Source organism: Volvox carteri (assembly GCF_000143455.1).
Source record: "Volvox carteri f. nagariensis unplaced genomic scaffold VOLCAscaffold_1, whole genome shotgun sequence".
NCBI classification, from domain to species: Eukaryota; Viridiplantae; Chlorophyta; class Chlorophyceae; order Chlamydomonadales; family Volvocaceae; genus Volvox; species Volvox carteri.
In genome coordinates, this window is record NW_003307545.1 from 4,594,924 (window position 1) to 4,614,363 (window position 19,440).

A 19,440-nucleotide genomic window follows, 5' to 3' on the forward strand; every position below is an offset into this window, starting at 1 on the left:
CGCGAGCTTTCAAGTCACGGCGCGGATGCTGATGTTGATGCGGGCGCTGCGGATGTAGCCCTGGATGAAGTCCACGCCGTCAAAGGTTCCCCCCTGTCCATCCCAGCAGCCTTCCTGCGCGCGGAAGCCGCCACTGCCGTTGCAACAGCCGCCGCCGTCACCATCATCACCGCCACAGCCACCGACATTTACGCGGGGGTAATTTGCCTCCAGGATGCGCGGCACACCTGCACATGTGTGCATGTGTAGAAGGAGGTGTAGAAGGAGGGAGGGAGGGAGGGTTTTGCGCAAGCGCGAACATTTACATTGAACAAACACACAGACACACACAGACGCACACAGACACACACATACCAGATTGAACACATCTCACCATGAGTCTCGACGTAAGTGCTCTCGCGGTACACAGCGGTACACAGCTGTCCAACTTCCTCTAAAAAGGAATGCAATTATCCAAAGGCGTAGCCGTCACCCGGACGCTACGTCGCAGATGGGCACCGTTTGCAGCAGCTCTGTATACAAACGACCTGATAACCCCCGTGCGGAGTCCAATCTCGCCCTCTCGCTAGTTCATCTTCCCTTCTCCCCCTCCCGAACCCCCCTCTCATCCATCCGCCTCAACTCAATACAAACATACAGACAACAATACATGGCAGGCGAGTGGCAGAGGTTAAGGCCTGGCTTCTGCTCCCGGCGCGTCCGGGTTCAAATCCGCCTGCCGACCTCTCGGGGTGTTTGAGAGGTGATGAAATCGGAGGTGGCCCCCCATCTTGTGGACGGTGTAGGACGTGATAAAATCAACTTGCGAGCTGACCAGGAACTAAGTTGACGCGCCGTTGATCCGCTAGATTTGGTTGGATGCCGGTGGTGAGTTGCCAAACTTAAAGAGTACATTCTGAAGTCGGATGGGGTGAATGGATTAGGGTGCCCCTCTAGCAGGGGAGAGCAGGGAACTGCTTCCAAGGGAAGGACGCCACTGGTGAAGCTTAACCACCCTGTAACAACATCAACAATACAAACCACACAAAAGAACACACGCACACGCACGTTGCACATCTCCCCTCTCTTCCTCTCCGCCTACGTTCCCTTCCCCCATAAAAACCCCTGACCCCCGCGCGTACATCCACTGTGACAGTACGACACGATAATTGACCCCCTCCGAAGCTCCGACCAAACGCCGCACCGTGATAGCATGTCCGTGCGTCCCCCGCCAGCACCAGCACATCCCCGCCTCGCAGCAGCAGGGCGGATGGGGCCACGTGCTTGGTGCGGCCCCCCATGAGAAAGATGGCGGGGCAGCCGAGACTCACACTGACGATTGGCTGTGCCATGTCGCGTTCCACATCGTCCAGGTGACCCCCTAACACGTCACCTTGAAGGGGGGAAGGAGAGAAAGGGGGGAGGAGGGGAGGAGGAATTAGTAATCCGAAAAATGCAAAACAATCAATTCCACAGGTGATGGTGATGGTAATGGCGATGATGGTGGTGGTAGTGGTGGTGATGGCGGTGGTGATGGTGATGATGATGGCAGCAATGCTAATAATTGTCAAGGGAGGTTTTCGTCAAGTTGTGGAGTCACGAGGAGGGTTACACAAGCAAATGCAAAAACACACACAAGAGGTTTGCAAACAAATACCCAAGACACGGTTTTACCGCACCTTGCTGATAGTAGTTGACGATGGCAGCGTCAGGTCTGTAGCCTCCACAGGCCGCTGTGCGCCACAGATGAAAACACACACACAAACATACAGACATACACGGTATCGACGAGTCCCAGATCCAACGCAGACCCATGGGTCAGTTTACAGCGGGGTGAGCAAGTGGGCCAAGACGGGAGACCCCGGGAGTGGGGGAAGGATTTGGCGGATGGGTGAAGGAATAAGGGGTGGGAGGGAAAACACATGATGATTGGTGAGAACAAAAGTAGTTATCGAAGCGTCCGAGGGGAAAAAGGGGAGGACGAGTAAAGCTGAAAGGGGAGGGGGAACGGAAGGGGAGGGGGAACGTCGTGTGGGAGAGGGCAACGTGCAGCGGGGTCACCAAGAAGGGGCCAACCAACAGCTGGTCGCACCCCACCCCACCCCACCAGGACGGTAGGGTAGGGTAGGGTAGGGCGGCGTACGGGAAGGAGCTTCTAGATGCGGACTGCACGTGCTGTGGCTCCTGCTGCTCCTAGCTCGGGAACAAGGAGACTGATGAGGACCGCAGCGGATCTGTCTGTCTGTCTGTCTATGTGTCTGCAACCTGTGCGTCTGTCTGTCTGTCTGTCAAGTGGTCAGGCAGCAGCCTGAATACACCAATCAGTTCATGAACCAGCGGACCACGCAGCTATTTGCGGTAACGGTCTAACCGACTAACGGCCCAACCGACTAACAAACTAATTAACGTATATGGCAAACCCAGATTCGTGTATGTCGCTTATTCCTCCCAATTGAAGGCCCCTCGGCTCAAAACCCAAACAACCGCAGCCACCCAATCCACCGTTATGCCGGACTGCAGTCCTCCACAGTCACAAACACACCACATTTAACGTCTGAAACACTGTCGACCCGCTTTACTAAACTATACCCTCCACCTCCCCACACACACACACACACATACACAACTTCAACTCTAATAAACTATAACATTTTTATATACTATATTTTCGTCTTTCTTGGAGCTTTACTTACCCCGCACGGAAGCTGTGCCTCCTGTGTTTTTTTCCTCAATTACCCATTCCCGCATCGTACGCCATTGCCGTACACCGGCATCCGTACCCCTTTTAAACCGGGTTGCCTTACTCATCATCATGATCCCAAGACACACAAGAACCCCACAGCTCTCCCCAGACCCTCAAAACCTGGCGCACACGCGCACACACGCACACGCGCACCGACTCGACCCCGACCCACCTCACCTGCGGCCGGCAACACCCTCAGCCCAGCGCCCTCAAGTCCGTCCACGACCGCTGCCAACTGTTTGGCTAGAGCCTCCAGGGAGGGCGGCAGCCTCCTGCGGCCCAGCGAAGGCAGGCACACGACAGGACGAAACCATGATGCCGGAGATCTCCATACGACTGTACCCTCCCCCTCATACCCACACGCGCTCCAAGTGCTCAGCCACAAAAGGCGCAAGGGGGCGACGAAACGCACAGGAAAAACACACACGCACAAGCATACGCACATCGGACTAAAACTCGCCGCATGCCGCCGTTACACTCGCCCAATCCCGTACTGGTTGCCACGAGCCGCCCGTACATTACCTGTACACGCTTTCAAAGTCGTACTGCCGTTGCGTCCAGTCGAATTGCGGCCCCAGCGTTGCCCAACGCAGCTTATGTAGCAGCGTCGAGGCGGGTGGTCCTGGGCCAGCCGGACTCCAACATTCCTCATATGACGGCGACGCCGATGCCTCCGCCCCCCTCGCGTCGCAACAGTCGCGTCCGCCGCCACTGCTGCTCCTGTGGCTGCGTCCGCCGCCGCCGTCGCTTGAGCCTCGACGACTGCTATCACTGCTGCTACAGCCGAAACCGCCCTCGTCGTCATCGTCCACAATGTGGGAACTGCTACAGCTCTGTTCGCAGCAGCTTCCTTCCGGCACGGTGGCAGATGATGCTGGTAATGGTGGCGCTGCTACTGCGCCTAGCCCGCCGTCGGTGCATTCCTTCACCTCCCCCCCTGTTGCTACTGCTACTGCTGCTGCTGCGCATCCACCAGAATCCTTTCGTTGGCTTTGCAGAGGGCCCCCCGCTGTGGCTGCGAGAAGAAATTGAACGACGTTTTACGATGATGTAAAAAGTCCGGGGGTGGGGAAAGAGAGAGGAGGCAAAGTGGAAAAGGGGGAAGCGGGAGGATGGGGCAATTTGAAGCCGGAACCATGTTGACTAAAGGTCAGGCTGTTCCCCCATCCCTCACCCCCACCATTACCATTATAATCCATTATCATCATCATCCATTATCATCATCATCCATTATCATCATCATCATCATCATCACCACCACCACCACCACCATTAATCATTACCACCAAAGCCAGGTCCGAGCTGCGAGGTGGTTCATGTGGTCGAGATCGCAACCTGCCTGCTGCTGTCAGACTGGCCGATGGCGCCATGTCCGGCCCCAGAAAGCACCCGCATCACAGGCAACACCCATCGCTCCCAGACCTTCCCCCAAACTCCGCCCAAAACACTACCGCTGATTTTCTTCGCCATTACACCTTCCTCACCACCATGTGGGTCATCCTTGCGGCCCCAGTTGAGTCTTAGGCCCTGGCGCGCAGCCCGCCATAGACCCGTCAGCGGGCCGTACTGCAGGTCATGGTTGGTGTGTGCGGGGGGCTCCGGATAGTCCATGAGGGCTGCTGCGATGAGTTCGAACTGCTGGGGCGCTGGTAGGGCTCCGGGCATGTAGACCAGACCTATCTCTCAGGTGGAAAGGAGAGGGGAGCTGTAGTCAGGCCAAAGAAGGATGGATGGAAGGAAGAAGGTTATATTCTGAGGGGATGTTTGAGATGGTTATATCTGGGTTGTTTGGGATGTTTGGCATAGCTTTCCTCTTCGTTCGCGGGTCGGAGGACGGACCTGGGTGGCGCTCAAAGGTGTAGACTGGGCCATCGTAATTAGGCACGTGGTGGCGGAAGACTTCTGGGGGAAGAGGAGCTTTTGGACCTAAGTGAAGGTCCAGAACATCACTCGTGTCGATTGGACGTATCACGAGCTTGCCCGGCTTCGGCTTCCCATGCCTGCGCGTGGTCGTCGGTGTTATGACGAGGCCTGTGGCGTGGCAGGGGACCGCCCTACGCATATTCTGACTCACTTCATCTTGACTTTCCTTTCCCTAAAGAGCTGATACTTCTTCTCAGCTTCCCTGTAAGCTGTTCGCAATAGAGCACCGTCGTCCTCGCCGTCAGCTCCACCGTATTGCATTTTTGCAAAGAAATTTGATGTTTCACAGGTTATAAGAATGCCTGCCGGTCACTGTCACCGCGTTTTAGTCGCGAAGCTCGTTCGTGTTATCACGTTATATAGCCATGAGTTTATGGGTAATAGCTATATGCGTAAAATTACGGCGTCATCTGATGACCTGGCCCCAAAAGAACCATACGAAAATGGATAGAGAAACAGGTAGGTGTTGGCGGGAATGAGGATGCGTGAAAAAACAGCATACGGCCCATCCGACAGGGTAGAGCACCGCAATCCAGGTATGAGTAATCGGTATTCGGTGATGGGGGGCAGGAGAGGAGGCTTATGTGGTGGTGTACGAATAAGCCATGCAGTAATGTGACAGGGGCCGTCGAAAAGCCTTCGCCCTGATGTGCAAATTCGAGCAGAACCGCATCTGGATGCCACAGATCTTATGCTACGGAGTTTTTATGTCCAGGTTAGTCATCTGCTGTCGTAGTGGGCGGAGATTCGGGGCCCGAATGCCAACAGGCAGGGAGGTCTTAAGGACCAGCTGCTGTTGACAAACGGGTCAGGCAACGCTGCTGGAACCACAGGGGAGGTACGTAGTGGGCCAACATGAGACATTGCTGCGTTGTTGAGCAGAGAGGGGGAAAGTGGGTTCGTAGCACAAAGCGGACAGCAGGCATATTCGAAAGCGCCATGGCAGACCCAATTGAAAGGTTCCTGTTCATGTTGCCTAATATGCGGAGGGGGCTGAGGCGAGTGTCCCGTGGTGCATGTGCACACTTTTCTCTGGTCGCAGCTTTACGGATACATTAGCGGGATGTAGGGGGACACGTGTGTTTTATGGCCTGTACGGCAGGTACAACAACTGTAACATCTCTTGTTGAACTAATGTGAGCTGCAAAGTGGAAAGGCCGGCTATACGAGTGTGGCGATGTTGGGGGGCACGACGCGCAGTGTGGCTATCGTTACATATCTTCGGTCATAGGCTGGGGATTGGAACGCCTGCTAATTCTTTTCCCTTCACCCCCCGGCGGTCGGAACTTGGCCCAATAGTGGCTGACTGATGCGACTCCGCCGGTCGAAAAGGTGGAGAAACTTGAAAGGATGGCTCGGCAGCCTTCCTAGCTACGCGCTGTTTTCTCTTGGCCAAGTAGGCGGTACGTCTGTTTGCTCTCGCAGATGCGAGATTTCAGGGAAAATTTAGGCACAGAAATTTAGCTGAAAGGACCCATAGTTGCGGAAAAAAAAAACATGGAAGCTTCCTGAATTTCCTGGAAGTCTTTTCTAGGTTCCCTCGACTCAACTTCTGCTCGTTTCGTCACTTTTGCTCCCCCTGCTCGGCCTGCCTTGTTTCGTAAAGTGCACTTCGCATACAGCTTGGCAGGCTCTGTCCCCCGGTTTGTTCATGAGAGTAAGAGTACGCCACACAGCAAGGAAGCGATGAGTCCTCTTACACCGAAATGCACGGCAGGATCACGCAGCGACTGAGACCGCGCGTCACAATGGCGAAGGCCACCTGCTCCCACGTCACTCCCACGTAACGGCTACAACAGCATATTCCGTTGGCACTAGGTCGCAGGCCCACGCCCGGGGTGAAGTCCATTCCCCCTTACCTGGCTGACTGGCTCTGACAAATCAGCCGCACTAACGAACAACCGAGCTTTGTTCCTCTCCCCCTGCTCTCTGCATTGGCAGGAGTATATCCTCCTACGTGACATTAATGATCAATATGGGGCACGATAACCCGCATGCATACGTACATACATACATACAAATACATACATACGCATGCTCCGACAGATGATGGACGGTGCCATCTCGTCGCCTGCCAGCTCTCCCCCTGCCCTATATCTTGTCCTGTGACACTCGTTTCGACTTTATGTAGGTCACTTGCGGGTTGGTGTAATAATAAATGCCTTCTATTTGTTCACTCCGGATAGGCGCTCTTCTGTTCATGCAGCCACCGCAACGTGGCCGTCCGCTAGTGAATGGTAATACTCCTAGCACTTAGCCTGCCTGGCGTACAGCCGTAACGACGGCCAAGCACAGCTGCGGCCATTTGACTCCCCCCACCAACTCCCCCAGCTCGCAGCCTCCTGCCCATGCGACAGCCTCCGATGGGGATCCACCCGCAACCCCGCCAACCAGCCAGCCAGGCACTCCCTTTACCTGCCCTGCCCTGTAAGGCCTCCTGCCCCGCGCCTACAAACAACCTCTCCCGGCCGTAAGGTGTTCCCAATTTCGTCTTTGATTTCCCACCCAGCCTCCTCCCCAGCCGCGACCTGGCAGCCGTTAACCAGGAACCCGTGAGGTTGGATGATAATCGACCAATCGAGTCACAGGAATGTCTGTCTGGCTGTCTGTCTATCTATCTATCTATCTATCCAATAATCTGGCAAAGAGGGGTGTGCTGTTAGCGGCACGACCACAGCCGCAGCAGCCGCGGCTGCTGCAGCCTCGAGTGGTCTGGAAACGGCTTTGTAATTCGTCCCGCCGTCCAGCAGGGCTAAAGACATGGCCGCACCCACACTACTCCTTACCCCTCAGCACTGCCAGCCCGGAACAGCCTAAAGCTAAACCAGCCCCAACTACTTAAAACAACGCGCGTACAACGAACTACTCTTGGGGACCAAAATACTTGTTCGTCCACGTGCCGTACAGGCCGTGCGGTAGCGGGCTCGGCAGTGCCAGCCGCGCTACGGGCCCCGCCATCATCGCCCACGTGTCAAACACCAGCAGCTCGCTGCGCCGGGTGTTGGAGTCGAACCCGTAGACCAGCAGCCTGCAAGCACGCGCGGCAACCAAAGATACCGGCAATAATAGGTTGAAAATCAGAGCCAGCCCTACCAGTACAAAGAACGTGGAAAGTTCGGCGCCAAGCCCGTCACAACATCCTGAGGTCATTCAAAATTTTGGTTGCACGGATTCAAATCCAGCTGCGGCAAGATGAAGAGATTACCGGCTCGCGCGCGCCCGGGAGCATTTTGGCGGTGCAGCGGCGTCGGCGTCGGCAGCAGCCGCCACCACAGCGCCTACGGTGCTTATGTGTGTCAACCCATGCGGGTTCTCCGTCGTGTCGGTCCCAGGATCCCTCCGCCAGCCTGCCTGCTTCCTCTTCCTCTTCCTCCCACGCACACAGCAACCCTCCCGCTTTTCCCAGCCCAGCTCGACCAGCGAGAACACCTCCTCACCCTCCATGCTATCCAACCTCCCATAACACATACGCACAAATGGTCGGCACATACCTACATACCTACAGCTCAGCTCATTACATATGCATACATACATACATACATACATGCATACATGCATACATACATACATACACGCACACCGGCCCAAGTTACCCGGTACTCCCTCCTAGTCTGCAAAGAGCCAAGCGCACACACACGACGTGTCGCATCTCCACACCACACCACACCACACCACACCACACCACACCACACCACACCACACCACACCACACCACACCACACCACACGAGACCCACATCTGTCAAGGAATACCCACCGAAAGTGGATTGGGGCCACATCCGCATTACGCCCCCCCACCCTTCCCCCCCTTCCCCACCAACACCCGGGGACCCATCCCTCACCAGCCATCATCCTCGCTGCGTTGTCGGCCGCCCGCTCCCGCTCCCGCTGGCGCTGCTGCTGCTGCTGTTGGCGCTGCTGCTACTGAGGCCCCCAGGCCGCCACCGCCACCGCCACCAGCCGCAGCGCCGTCCCGCGGCACGAAGCAGGGCTCCAGGCAGATGTACCCCGGGCCCCCCGACCAGCGCTGCAGCTGCGGAGTCTCCAAATCCGCCTTCACCAAACCCGAGGTGCCGTCCTCGAATACCACACTGGATCGGGCGGGGTGGGGTGAGGTGAGGTGGGGTGAGCACCGGGAGGTGTAAGGGGTAATGAGGAAAGGGGTCTAGTGGTGCAGCGGTCGCTGGGGGGACGGTGAGGTAGGTGGTCCTGGTGTTGGGTCTGTAGGTATGTCATGCGCTCTGTCATGGGATGTCGTTCCCAGCTGGGTGACGGGTTGCATGACTGCACACAGCGGACACGGAGGAATGCACGGTGCGCTGTGCCGTACCGTACGGTGTCCTTATCAGTCCATCCACCTCCTCCCCCCCCCACACACACACCTCCCTAGTCGCACCGTACCTGCACCCGTACACGTAGCGGTATCTCCTGCCTGTGTAGGCGGTGTTGAAGGTGGGCAGTTCCAAATGACGGCCCGGGCCCGCAGTGGGGTCCAGGGGGTCCAGGGGGTCGCCGGGGACGGCACGACGGGTGATGGTGCCGGAGGGCAGGTCAATCACCAGCCTCTGAAGCCTGGGGCGGGCCCACCGCGGGGGGGGGGGGCGGAAAGGAAAAGTGTGATTTGGGGGGGAGGGAGGGAAGACGGACTTAGGGGTTCGTAGCGGGGAGAGAATGAGGGAGTGAAGTGCTGTAAGTAATCGTGGTGGTGGTGGTGGTGGTGGTGGTGGGGTGTCAAAGGCAGTGGTGAAGGAACACCCGACACGAAATGCACATACATATACACACATACATACACACATACATACACGAGCTCGCACATCCCCTCCCCGACACTGACCTGGGCCGGCACCCCGAGTCAGGATCCGGCGACCTGACCGCCTGCTCCGCCAGCGGCTGTGCACCCACCGCAGGCAGGCTGTCGTACGCCACGCTGTCAAGAACCAGCCGACCAGGGTACGACTCGTCCTCGAAGGCGTTCACGTGGTGCAGTACACACACAGCGGGGCGCAGGTGCAGCTGCACGGGTCGCTCGCCGCGCCTGGGGGGATTGTGTGTGTGTGATGGGGGGGAGGGGGGGAGGGGGGGAGGGGGGGGCTATATGTCGGCGCAACCCCGTCGCGAAGTGGTGGTTTGCACTCGTGTATGTTTGAATGCATGAACACCTTGACGGGATGTGGGTGGCCGGTGTGCGCGCGCGCGCGTGTGTGTGCCAGGGTTACGCGTGCACGTGTGTGTGTGTGTGTGTGAATCCTTAAAAGGTAACATTAACATGCAAATGCGCGCTATCCTGGGCGGGAATATCGCCCGCCTGCGTGACAGTCAGCACTCAGGAGGAGTCATACACACCAGTCAGGCACTTCAGGCGTGTGCATGCGCGTGTGCGTGTGCATGCGCGTGTATGTGTTTGAAATGAACTGAGCCGCGACCCTAAGTAGGCAGGTGCCGGCAGGTGCATGCGTGTGTTAATTTGATGATGATGATGATGATGACGATGGGGTGTTTCAAAGGACCCTTTCATCCCTCCTCCTCCTCGTCCTCCTCCTCCGACTTCTTCTCCTCCTCTGCACTTCACTGTCAAGTTGACCCAGGGGGGGTTGGAGTTCCTTGCCGCGGTGGGCGGCGGTGGGTGGTGGGTGGAGGGGAGGGCGGAGGAGAAAGAGGCAGCACGCACCAGACTAACGACAAACCCGGTGCACCCGGTGGTGAATCAGAGGCCATCCGAGTACCCGAGGGCTCATAGCGCAGCGGCGGGGGGGTGGGGTGGGGTGGGTGGGGTGGAACTGCCCCGTCAATGGCATGGCATGAATGTTGGGCTGTATGAAAGGACAGTGGCGGGGAATTAAACCATATGACCTGGCCTTGGAAGGAGCCTGGGCCGCCCTGGAGAGGGAACCCCCCCTCGAGCCGACTAGGAGCCCTGAGTGCCGCACTGCGTGACAGTTGTTCCGCAGTGGGTGGGTGTACGAGGGACGCCAAGTCGGTGACCCCCTGGAGCACCTGTCCGCCTCTGAGCCCGGTCTGGGTACGACATGCAGTACTGCCGGCTCCCCCTCCCGCCACTTCAGACAGCTGACGGGACCACAATCTCCCAGCAGGTACGGCAACACCTGGCAATGCAATGCAAGGTAAGGTAAGGCAGGGCAGATTTAATACCTCCACCAACACCACCACCACTGCACCACCAGCAGGTTATAAAAAAGGCAGTACCAACAACACCAACACCGACACCAACAACACCAGCAGCAGTACCAACACAGTCAGATCTCGAATCACGAATGGCAACTGGTAACCCCGGACAGTAGACGCACCCCCTGCAGGGGGGCCACCTACCGCCACCTACCGCCACACAAACACGGTCATACCACTCTCCCGAGCCGTCCCGAGTAGCCCCCTGCTACAGCACCGCTACCCCCCCCCCACCCCCGAACCTCCAACCCCGAGCCCCGTAAAGCCCCCCTATACCCATCCAGCCCTCCGCGTACCTCCGGGTGAACCGGCGGCTGCAGCAGCAGGTAGTAGTTGGGGGTGACGGCGACATCAAGTACCGTCGCCGCAGCGAAGCCCTTCATCCGGTACCGCAGACTCCGCCGCCGCCGCGGCGCCCGGTGAGAGCCCCGTAGCTGCCACAGCAGCTGCTGGTGCTGCCGCAGCTGCTGCGGCAACGTCGTGACAGAATCCGGAACCAAATCTCGGTCCGGATCCAGGCCCGGATCTAGATCGTCGTCGGGTTCCACCTCCCAAAATGCGAACTCCGTGTCGAACCGGTCTTGCTGCCGCCGTGCCAGCCAGCGCGCCGCCGTCCCCAGTAGCGCCAACGTGTCTGTACCCCCCTCTTCCTCCCTGACCTCTTGCCCTCCTCCTCCTCCTCCTCCTCTTCCTTGCCTCTTCCCACCGGCGCGTCGTTCTGTATGCGCTACATATTCACCGCCCTTCAGCTTCGCTGTCGCAGCCGCTGCCTGCGGCAGCGGCGCTGCCGCTGCCACCCCCGCAAGCAGCGTCTGATGTGACCAAAACACACGCCGACCAGTGACACTGCACGTACGCGGCCGGGCGCCGCACGCGTCACCGCCCAGTGCCGAATGTGCGGGCGGAAGCCGGTCGTTCGAGCCTAGCAGTCGCGTCACACGGCTCATGGCCCGGTCGGCGGCGGGACTGGCCAGAGACAACGGCACGCCAGGTGACAGAGCACCCCCCAGGCGGTCCTGTGACCCACGGGTCACGAGGGTGACTGGATCCAGGGCGTACGGCAGGCCGCCCTGCGTGGTGTACGAGCCGTACAGCCAGCCACGCAGGCACGGGCAGGAGGTGCCGCACATCCCGTAAGTAAGTAAGATCAGGTGGGGGGGCGGGGGGGGGGGTAAGGCGACCCACTGACGGGAAAGGGGGTTTTCGTGGGCATCTACAGCGGGTGACTAATTACTGGGTGGTGCAGGGACGGTGTGGTAGGAGACCAGCCGCACACCAAACGAGATCACGACGCATGGTGATCCAGACGGTAGCGGACATACATACAGCAGCACAGCACACACACAATACACCCCTCCTACCTACCTACCTACCGAAACCCCACCCCTATCCACGCACGAAACCCCCCCTTTTAAGCCCCCCTTTTACCATCCTTCTCCCCCTCCCCCCGCAAACACACACGCATGTCCTCACGCGCTCACCGGGTATAACGCCAGCAGTCTGCCCCCCTGCAGCACCACTCCCGCATTGGCGGCGTTACGCAGAGCTACATTGCCCGCATTCCCCAGCAGACCGCCGCGGCCCGGGGAGGCCAGGGCGCCGCGGAACAACAGCTGCCCCGCCTGGACCTCAGCCTGGCGCCTGGAGGGAGGGAAAGAGGGAAGGGGGAGGAGGGAGGGAAGGGGACGGAAGATTCAGGGCAGGGCGGAGACAAAGGGTTGTGCGGAAGCGGGGAGGGTGGTGTGATGTGTGGAATGGGGGAATGGACCGGGTTCGGGTGGCGTGTGTGTGTGTATGTGTGTAGGTAACAGGTTTCTGTGCGGGCGTGGTGAGAGACTCTGATGTACCCTCATGGTACATGATACACGTAGTACACACACGCCGCGGGTGCTGCGTCATGCATTCACTCTCCGCTGCCCCCTTTTCCCCCGGGCCCCCTCCAGCGGAGGGGCTCCGCGCCCGGTTGTGCCGCCGCTAGAACGAGAACACTCACTCAGCTGTGCGCACGAATGCGGATCTGAAGAACGCCCTTCCATCCCCCGGCAGCGCCACGGAGGCTACCAGCCCGTCCCCGTCGTAGGGGTGACCGGCGCTGTCCTGGCCCCGGGTGAAGCAGCCGGGGCCGTTGCGGAAGAAGGTCCCCGTGAGACCCGCTGGCAGCTGGCCGTCAGTGACCTGGGCGGGGTTGTCGGGAGGGGGGGAGAGGGGAGGGGAGGGCGGTTGGGAGGGGGAGAGAGAGGGCAAGGTGGGGTGCTGTTCTGCCAGCCACAAGTAGCCCATCAGCCAGCCAACCAGGCATCGGTCCATTGCCGGCACGCGTGTGTTTGTGTGCGTGTGTTTTGGGGGGGGGTCCCCATCCGCCTCCCCAGATCGGGTCCCCCTGGCCCGCAAAAATGCTGGTAGGCCCGCATGGCGCCCCGCCGTCCCCCATTTGACCGCACCACACTCCCCACCTGCCGGTTGATCTGACGGAACGATTGGTCTGACTTCCCCCGCCACCCCTTGCTCTCCCCGCTGCACCGCGCCAGCGGATGTTTTACATGTCTCAACCCCCCCTCCCCTCTCCGCCCCTCTTTTGCCACCTGCAGCCAGGCACCCTCGGGCTCCTCTTGTGCATTGAAATCGTAGCCTTTGGCCCAGGCGTCCTGGGTGCCAAACAGCAGGCAGGTAAGAGGCGGGGTTGGGGGCCAGATGCGGATTGGGGCAAATGGGCGCCAGGCAAGGCTACGCGGCGAAATATATACAGCCCATTTAACTCTTGAGCATCCCCTTCTTCCCTTCGGCCTCCCTCGGGAGTTGCTCCTTTGACTGTTGAACATGACTCCCCCGACCCACGTAATTCTAGTGAGTTATTCATTATGGACAGGTTGCTGCCTGGGACTGTCGGATAGGGATCCACGGCTAGTATTTCGGGCGCAGCACTGTGCGATGAGCAAAGGCTGCGAGCGGGCTCACCAGGAAAGGGCGATATTTGGCGCTTACGCGGGTGTTCTGGCTACTGTTTTCTGCAGAAGCGACTGCAGCTGCGACTGCAGCCGCGGTAACTGCAGCTGGCGCAGGCGCGCCCGCGGCTCGCTGAAAGGTCGCTCTCGGAGGATGGATGCCGACGGCTAGTGGCCGAACACAGTTTCCTTGAGAGTCGCTTTCTGAAAAGGATGAGTGATCAAGATTTCCAGTAGTTGGGCTGGTAGCGACAGGACTATCGCTGGTAGCAGAGTTGGAAGCGGCATGGAGATTGACGATGTTGCGCAGAGGAGGCCGCGATAGAAGCGTTTTAGGCGCAAGCTTCCTAACTGTTGCATTCCCTCTGTGCTTATGGCCCTTCGGAGCCCTGCACCTGTGGGAGGGGAGTAACATGCAAGGGATGTCGTGGGGCGCGCAGTTTGAAAGTGCGCAGTTGATCCAAAGCTCCGTCGAAGCCGATGCTGTTAGTGAGGGAATGCTCTAACCTGTAAGATGATAATCTCATGATGGAATTCATATAAGGAAACGTCGCATGCGGACGAAATTGATTGCTCTCTGGAACTCCTAATCCGGCCGATCAAAGTTTATGCGTGCAAGACATTGCAAGACCTAATACCTGAAGGGTACTTTGTCCTAACTCCTAAGCTTCCAACATTAAGCTTTGGCCTGACCCGTCCAACGGTTAGGTCGGTTAGCGACAACGGTATGACGAAAGCGCGCCAATAGATGGCAGTAGCAATACGGATGGCTGTTGTGCGATGCTGCACCCAAAATTCCCGAATAAAATAATAAAATAAAATAAAACGCCGATTGCCATAATCACTGTGCCATTGCCATACCCGATATACCGGTAACACCCTGCCTAGGGTCACGGCTGAGGGGAAGTTACATCTCAGGTCTGGTCTGGATGCACAGCTGCAATTTTGCGATGTATGATTTTGAGATCGATTCATGAGTATCCCCCCGACATTGTTGGGAGCGTGAGATTATGGCTAGTTGCTGAGATGTAGAGTTGAGGTCAAAGTCGATGGACCGAGATTCGCACGCTGGATTGGTGGCGCCTTCTGTCTCTACGGATGTTCGGGTGACATTATGAGGAGGGATTCTAGGAGGCAGGATCAACCGCCTTGGAATTGCAGTTCGTATGGCAGTAGTGGTAAAACAGTGTGGTAATTGTGAATGGTGCTGTGTGGTGTGTTCAATCCGAGGTATGACAATCCAAATATATATTAAAAAACAAATGGCCCAGAAGCCTCCCACTCTGTCACAACAACAGCATCAACAACAACAACAACGACGACGATAACAACAACATCGCATGTGAAAGCAGAAGCCAGAAGGAAGAAGGAAGAAGCCAGGAAGGAAGATGCCAGAATACATGCATATTTTCGCATAAGTCGCGCTATGCTACCCCAAATGCTATTACCGAAACCCCCCGGCCCCGCGAATAAGACAACAACATCAGCAGAGCCTGTCTGAGACTGCTTACTGACCGTCTGAGACCCAACATGCACCACATACCGTAGTGACAGGAAATGTTCGTGTTTTTTATTTTGTGACGGCATTACGAAATTATGTCACATATAAATTACAAGCTGTTCCAGGCGATGGTCGTTACGAATATATGTGTGCTCCGAAGCCAAATCGTACAATGCCTTCAACACAGTAATTACCCGTCGAAGAGACAATACCTGCATGCTTTTCACGTGGTTCGCGTGCCTTGTCACTGGAATCTGGTGTTTTCTGGTGAGCAGAATAACCGTGCATGCATTGGCCAGCTTTTGCGTCAATCGGCGTTCTGACATTGCAGGCACCGTTGCTTCGGTTGCGTTGGCCTCTTACGAATTCAAAAGTTTCGCCAATATGTTCTGGTGTAATTTTGAGGGTGTCTCGAACAATAAAAAGACGAGCATTTCCTGTCACATGCACCACATACGGCTAGTTGCAGCTTGACGATAGCGTTGCGAGACGAACTACACAAAAAATGTAGATTAAATATAATTTTTTCAAAAAGTTCGTATAATATTACCGGTACTAATGGGGAATGATCCGCCTGAGGCTCTTAGTAAGGCTAGCATACAAGGTTAAATAGGCCACTCTCCAATCCAGTCAGTACACAGTCAATCGTTTCGACAAAAATACGAGTGTTCATTTTTATTGAGTCTTGCTAGGTCTCAAATAATTCATACTTTTTGGGCAAGGCCTCGGACGCGAAGTCCCCGGTGTTCACTGCTGTCAGTCAGTCAGTCAGCCAGTCTGTCAGAGGCTCACATATCTTGCTCCGCAAAAAATAGCGTTCAAAAGCTACACCAATTCTTCTGCGATTGTCCAATGGAGACAATTCAGATAAGTCGTTCAAATAAGTCAGAGCGCGAAGATATAGCTTTCCATGGCTTCAACTTTGACTTCCCCTCACGCCGCAGCCCTTGCCTCTTGACGTCGTTGCATATCCCTTACATCATAGACTCGTAAGCAAACGGCATGATCCTGTATGGGTTGGTTCCTTCATGCTCGGCAACTTTAGATGCATGGCAACGCTTGGATCGACCCATGGCAACGCTCCTGGCGTCTCGCTCGTGCCTGTTTGATTGTTGTCCTTCTTGTTCTCTTCTTCATTCATTCAATTCAAGTTGAACATAATAACAACATTTCGAGGGCTCCGACAAGCCCTGGTAACTTCACTACATCAAAACGCCTTTGCGACACACCGTCGGCTTTGCCGCTGCATTCCGACTTCAAAGTGTGCAATTGGAACGATTCTCGAATGCGTTCTGGCTGGGAGCGGACAACAATTGGTCCATGAAGCACGGGCACTTTGGCGCGCCTTGGATGCCAGCCAGCAGACCGAAGGGCCGGTGTCGAACATGGATGCAACGGTGGTACCACCTACGCATCGGGCAGTCCCGACTCATGGATTTGGTGCAGCAGCGGCAACACACGTTGCCCCAATGACACTCCTGCGTTGTGTGTATGTCATTCTACGGATTGTCGCATCACGAGAAGGCTAACTGTTCAGTCAATACTGATTATGCTATGGCGGCTACGCGCTTGCGACGATCCAGGCAGGTCTAGGCCGCCATAGCAAGTCAGCCGACCTTCATTGTTTGAGAATCTCAGGCAGCTGGCCGACCTCTCACACCTATCCACAACAACAAGTGTGTACTCCAAACGAGACGGCGTTCTTGTGCTTGCAGTCCTATGCCGTACGGACTGTCCTGCGAATTAAATGGGGCTCAAGTGCTTTTCGGCTTTGGAAAGCCGCCCCCCTAGTCGTATATAGTAGCCCTACTATGGGCGTTGCATGGGGGAACAGCCGCTGCTGGCGAATTTAAGCTTATTCCAATACACAGCTGATAGCTAATATCGTCTAGATGCGATTGAATTTAGATAACGTAAACAGGATTTAACTGTACGGCCTAGCAACCTCTAAACCGAAAGCCTTTTTAGGCCCCCCCCTGCCCCGCTGCAGGCGTTGTAGCAGTGTTAAACGTTATAACACTGGACGACACCTATTCGGCCACGAACCCCCGCAGGGGATGAGGATGCAGATATGACCGTTGAGGGCAAGTTGCCACATACCGACCCAATAAGATAGCACCAGCGACATGGCCAATTAGGGTGGTACAGTCGTTCGAGTCGAATCGCACGAGCACGTTTACCCATGGCAGCGCGGGGCCCTGCAGGCGCATACCAATATATCATTTGCAGTGGCGGCCCGATGACGCCATCAGGCCCATCCAACCACCACGAGAGCAGCGGCCAAGCTGTGGCTGCAAAACAAGAAATTGCGCCGACGCCTGCCATCAGCGCAAGCGGCAAGCACCGTCTAGTTGTAGCAGGCCGAACGGAAAATCCTTGCGAACGGCGAGAATGATTTTTATTAAGAAACAAACGGCGAATATTTTTTATAAAAGAAACGGCGAAGTGTGGGTGCGCTAGTGCTTTTGAGCTCAGTTGAAACGTGTTGAAACGCAAACCTGCACAGAGGCGGCAGGCTGCGGGGTTAAAAAAACAGTTTTCGCTTACAGGTCGCCTTCATTTCCGAATCCAAACAAACCCCAAAGGACAAAAAATACTTCCGTCTAACAGAGCAGAGCAGAGTTTCATTTTTCGTTAAATCAAACAACATGTTGCACGATGATGTCTGTTTCACCACTTTTCTGCCACGTCCTCCCGAAATGGCAACAAATTAAAAATTGCTCTCCATACCACCTTTCTGAGCAAAAACATCAAAGTTGCTCGCTCGCCGCGGCTACTCAGCCTTACGCGCAAACACTGTCCCTTTCGGAACCAGCGCTCGTCAAGATGCACACGTATCTCCTGCTCCTATGCGGGCAGGCAGACCGCGTGCTCTGCGGCCGCCCTCATTCATGCGCCAACGGCCCCATCTCTGGCTGATAAGAAAAACCCTCAGTTTTCTCCTTTCCAAACCACCGCAAACCAAACAACAAACTAAGCACAAACCAGCAAGACAAGAAAAGCGAAGGCCATCATACGCACCGATCCGCGCCCGAGTGCACCAGCCCAAGACTCCGGTGCGCCATCAGTAAGTATAGAGCGTTCATACTCAAAAAGTCCTAACCCAAAAAAAACAACCGCACCTCTCACATCAATCTTAAGACTGCTTAAAATTCGTGTGTCGCCGTCCAGCGCCTGCATCCCCGGTGCAAAAGAGCATATCCCGGAGGCGCACGAATCATCTCCATCGCATGCATTATCCCGCAAAAACCGGCGGGCCCTGGTGCTAAGAGCATGTCCCGACTTGCTTAACACGTACAGTGAACATAACACGGACATACATACATACATGCATAGAAACATACATACAAACATTGAGCAGGGACTGCCCCGGGAAAGGGGGCCGCTGGCGAAGTTAACCACCCTGTAACAACATACATACATACATACATACATACATACATACATACATACACAACAAGGCTCTGCTTTGTACGAATGAAAGTGCTTTTTATTCCCGATAGACAAAACCTTTTCACTTAGCATCGAGGAGAATGTTTAGGGACAGCGCATTGAGGGACAGAAACAGGCTGACGGATAAAAACAGATGCACAGGCTGACGGACAATCATGCAGAAACGCAGAAAGGAAGACCTGGCGACAATTGCATGTATTTAAAATGTCTGTCGATCGTAACCTATCCGGCCAGCTATCCACCAGGCCATGCACGTGCACTTGGCTCATGCAACCGCACGCACTTACAGCCGCCCACCAAGGTCCAAAGTCATTTTCCCACCACCCCACCTGCAAATAGTCAGAAAACGCCAAAAAAGAATTTCATCATCCTCATCGGTGTTGTTGTTCTCATCCTTGTTTTTATTGCATGCTCACGACTGATGTACATGCCGTACGAACCAACTTTTGGAAGACGGTTATTTCGCATCAAAAAAAGTTACATCATGCCGCCCTGGTAACTGCGATGAAAATAACGAAAGCCGCCTCCAAAGCTGCCAAAAAGATTTTGATAACGTGTACCGTACACAAGATTTCTGCCATATCGTCGCCTGTCTGACCAACATACTTACTGTACATCAGTAGGTCAGGCACTACTGATCGCGGACCCGCAGGGTGAAGATATAACCCTCCCCTGTCCCACACATCATACATATACTATGTCCTCAATTTCTCA

At 56.0% G+C, this 19,440-nt stretch overlaps 2 protein-coding genes across 2 annotated transcripts; both read right to left on the reverse strand.

The window, feature by feature from the left end:
* Positions 1-9: 9 nt before the first annotated feature.
* VOLCADRAFT_115825 (uncharacterized protein) lies at positions 10-4,906 on the reverse strand (the record flags this gene model as incomplete). The annotated part of the gene is made up of 8 exons (XM_002946211.1): positions 10-227; positions 1,184-1,372; positions 1,659-1,712; positions 2,900-2,994; positions 3,245-3,344; positions 4,207-4,377; positions 4,562-4,722; positions 4,797-4,906. The coding sequence occupies 8 exons, from the start codon at positions 4,904-4,906 to the stop codon at positions 10-12; spliced, it is 1,098 nt and encodes a 365-aa protein (XP_002946257.1).
* Positions 4,907-7,507: 2,601 nt separating this feature from the next.
* VOLCADRAFT_115826 (uncharacterized protein) lies at positions 7,508-18,338 on the reverse strand (the record flags this gene model as incomplete). Its single annotated transcript, XM_002946212.1, has 11 exons — positions 7,508-7,673; positions 8,487-8,735; positions 9,046-9,216; positions 9,482-9,682; positions 10,642-10,751; positions 11,127-11,900; positions 12,312-12,471; positions 12,824-13,005; positions 13,413-13,475; positions 13,786-14,167; positions 18,295-18,338. The coding sequence occupies 11 exons, from the start codon at positions 18,336-18,338 to the stop codon at positions 7,508-7,510; spliced, it is 2,502 nt and encodes an 833-aa protein (XP_002946258.1).
* Between the last annotated feature and the right edge of the window lie 1,102 nt (positions 18,339-19,440).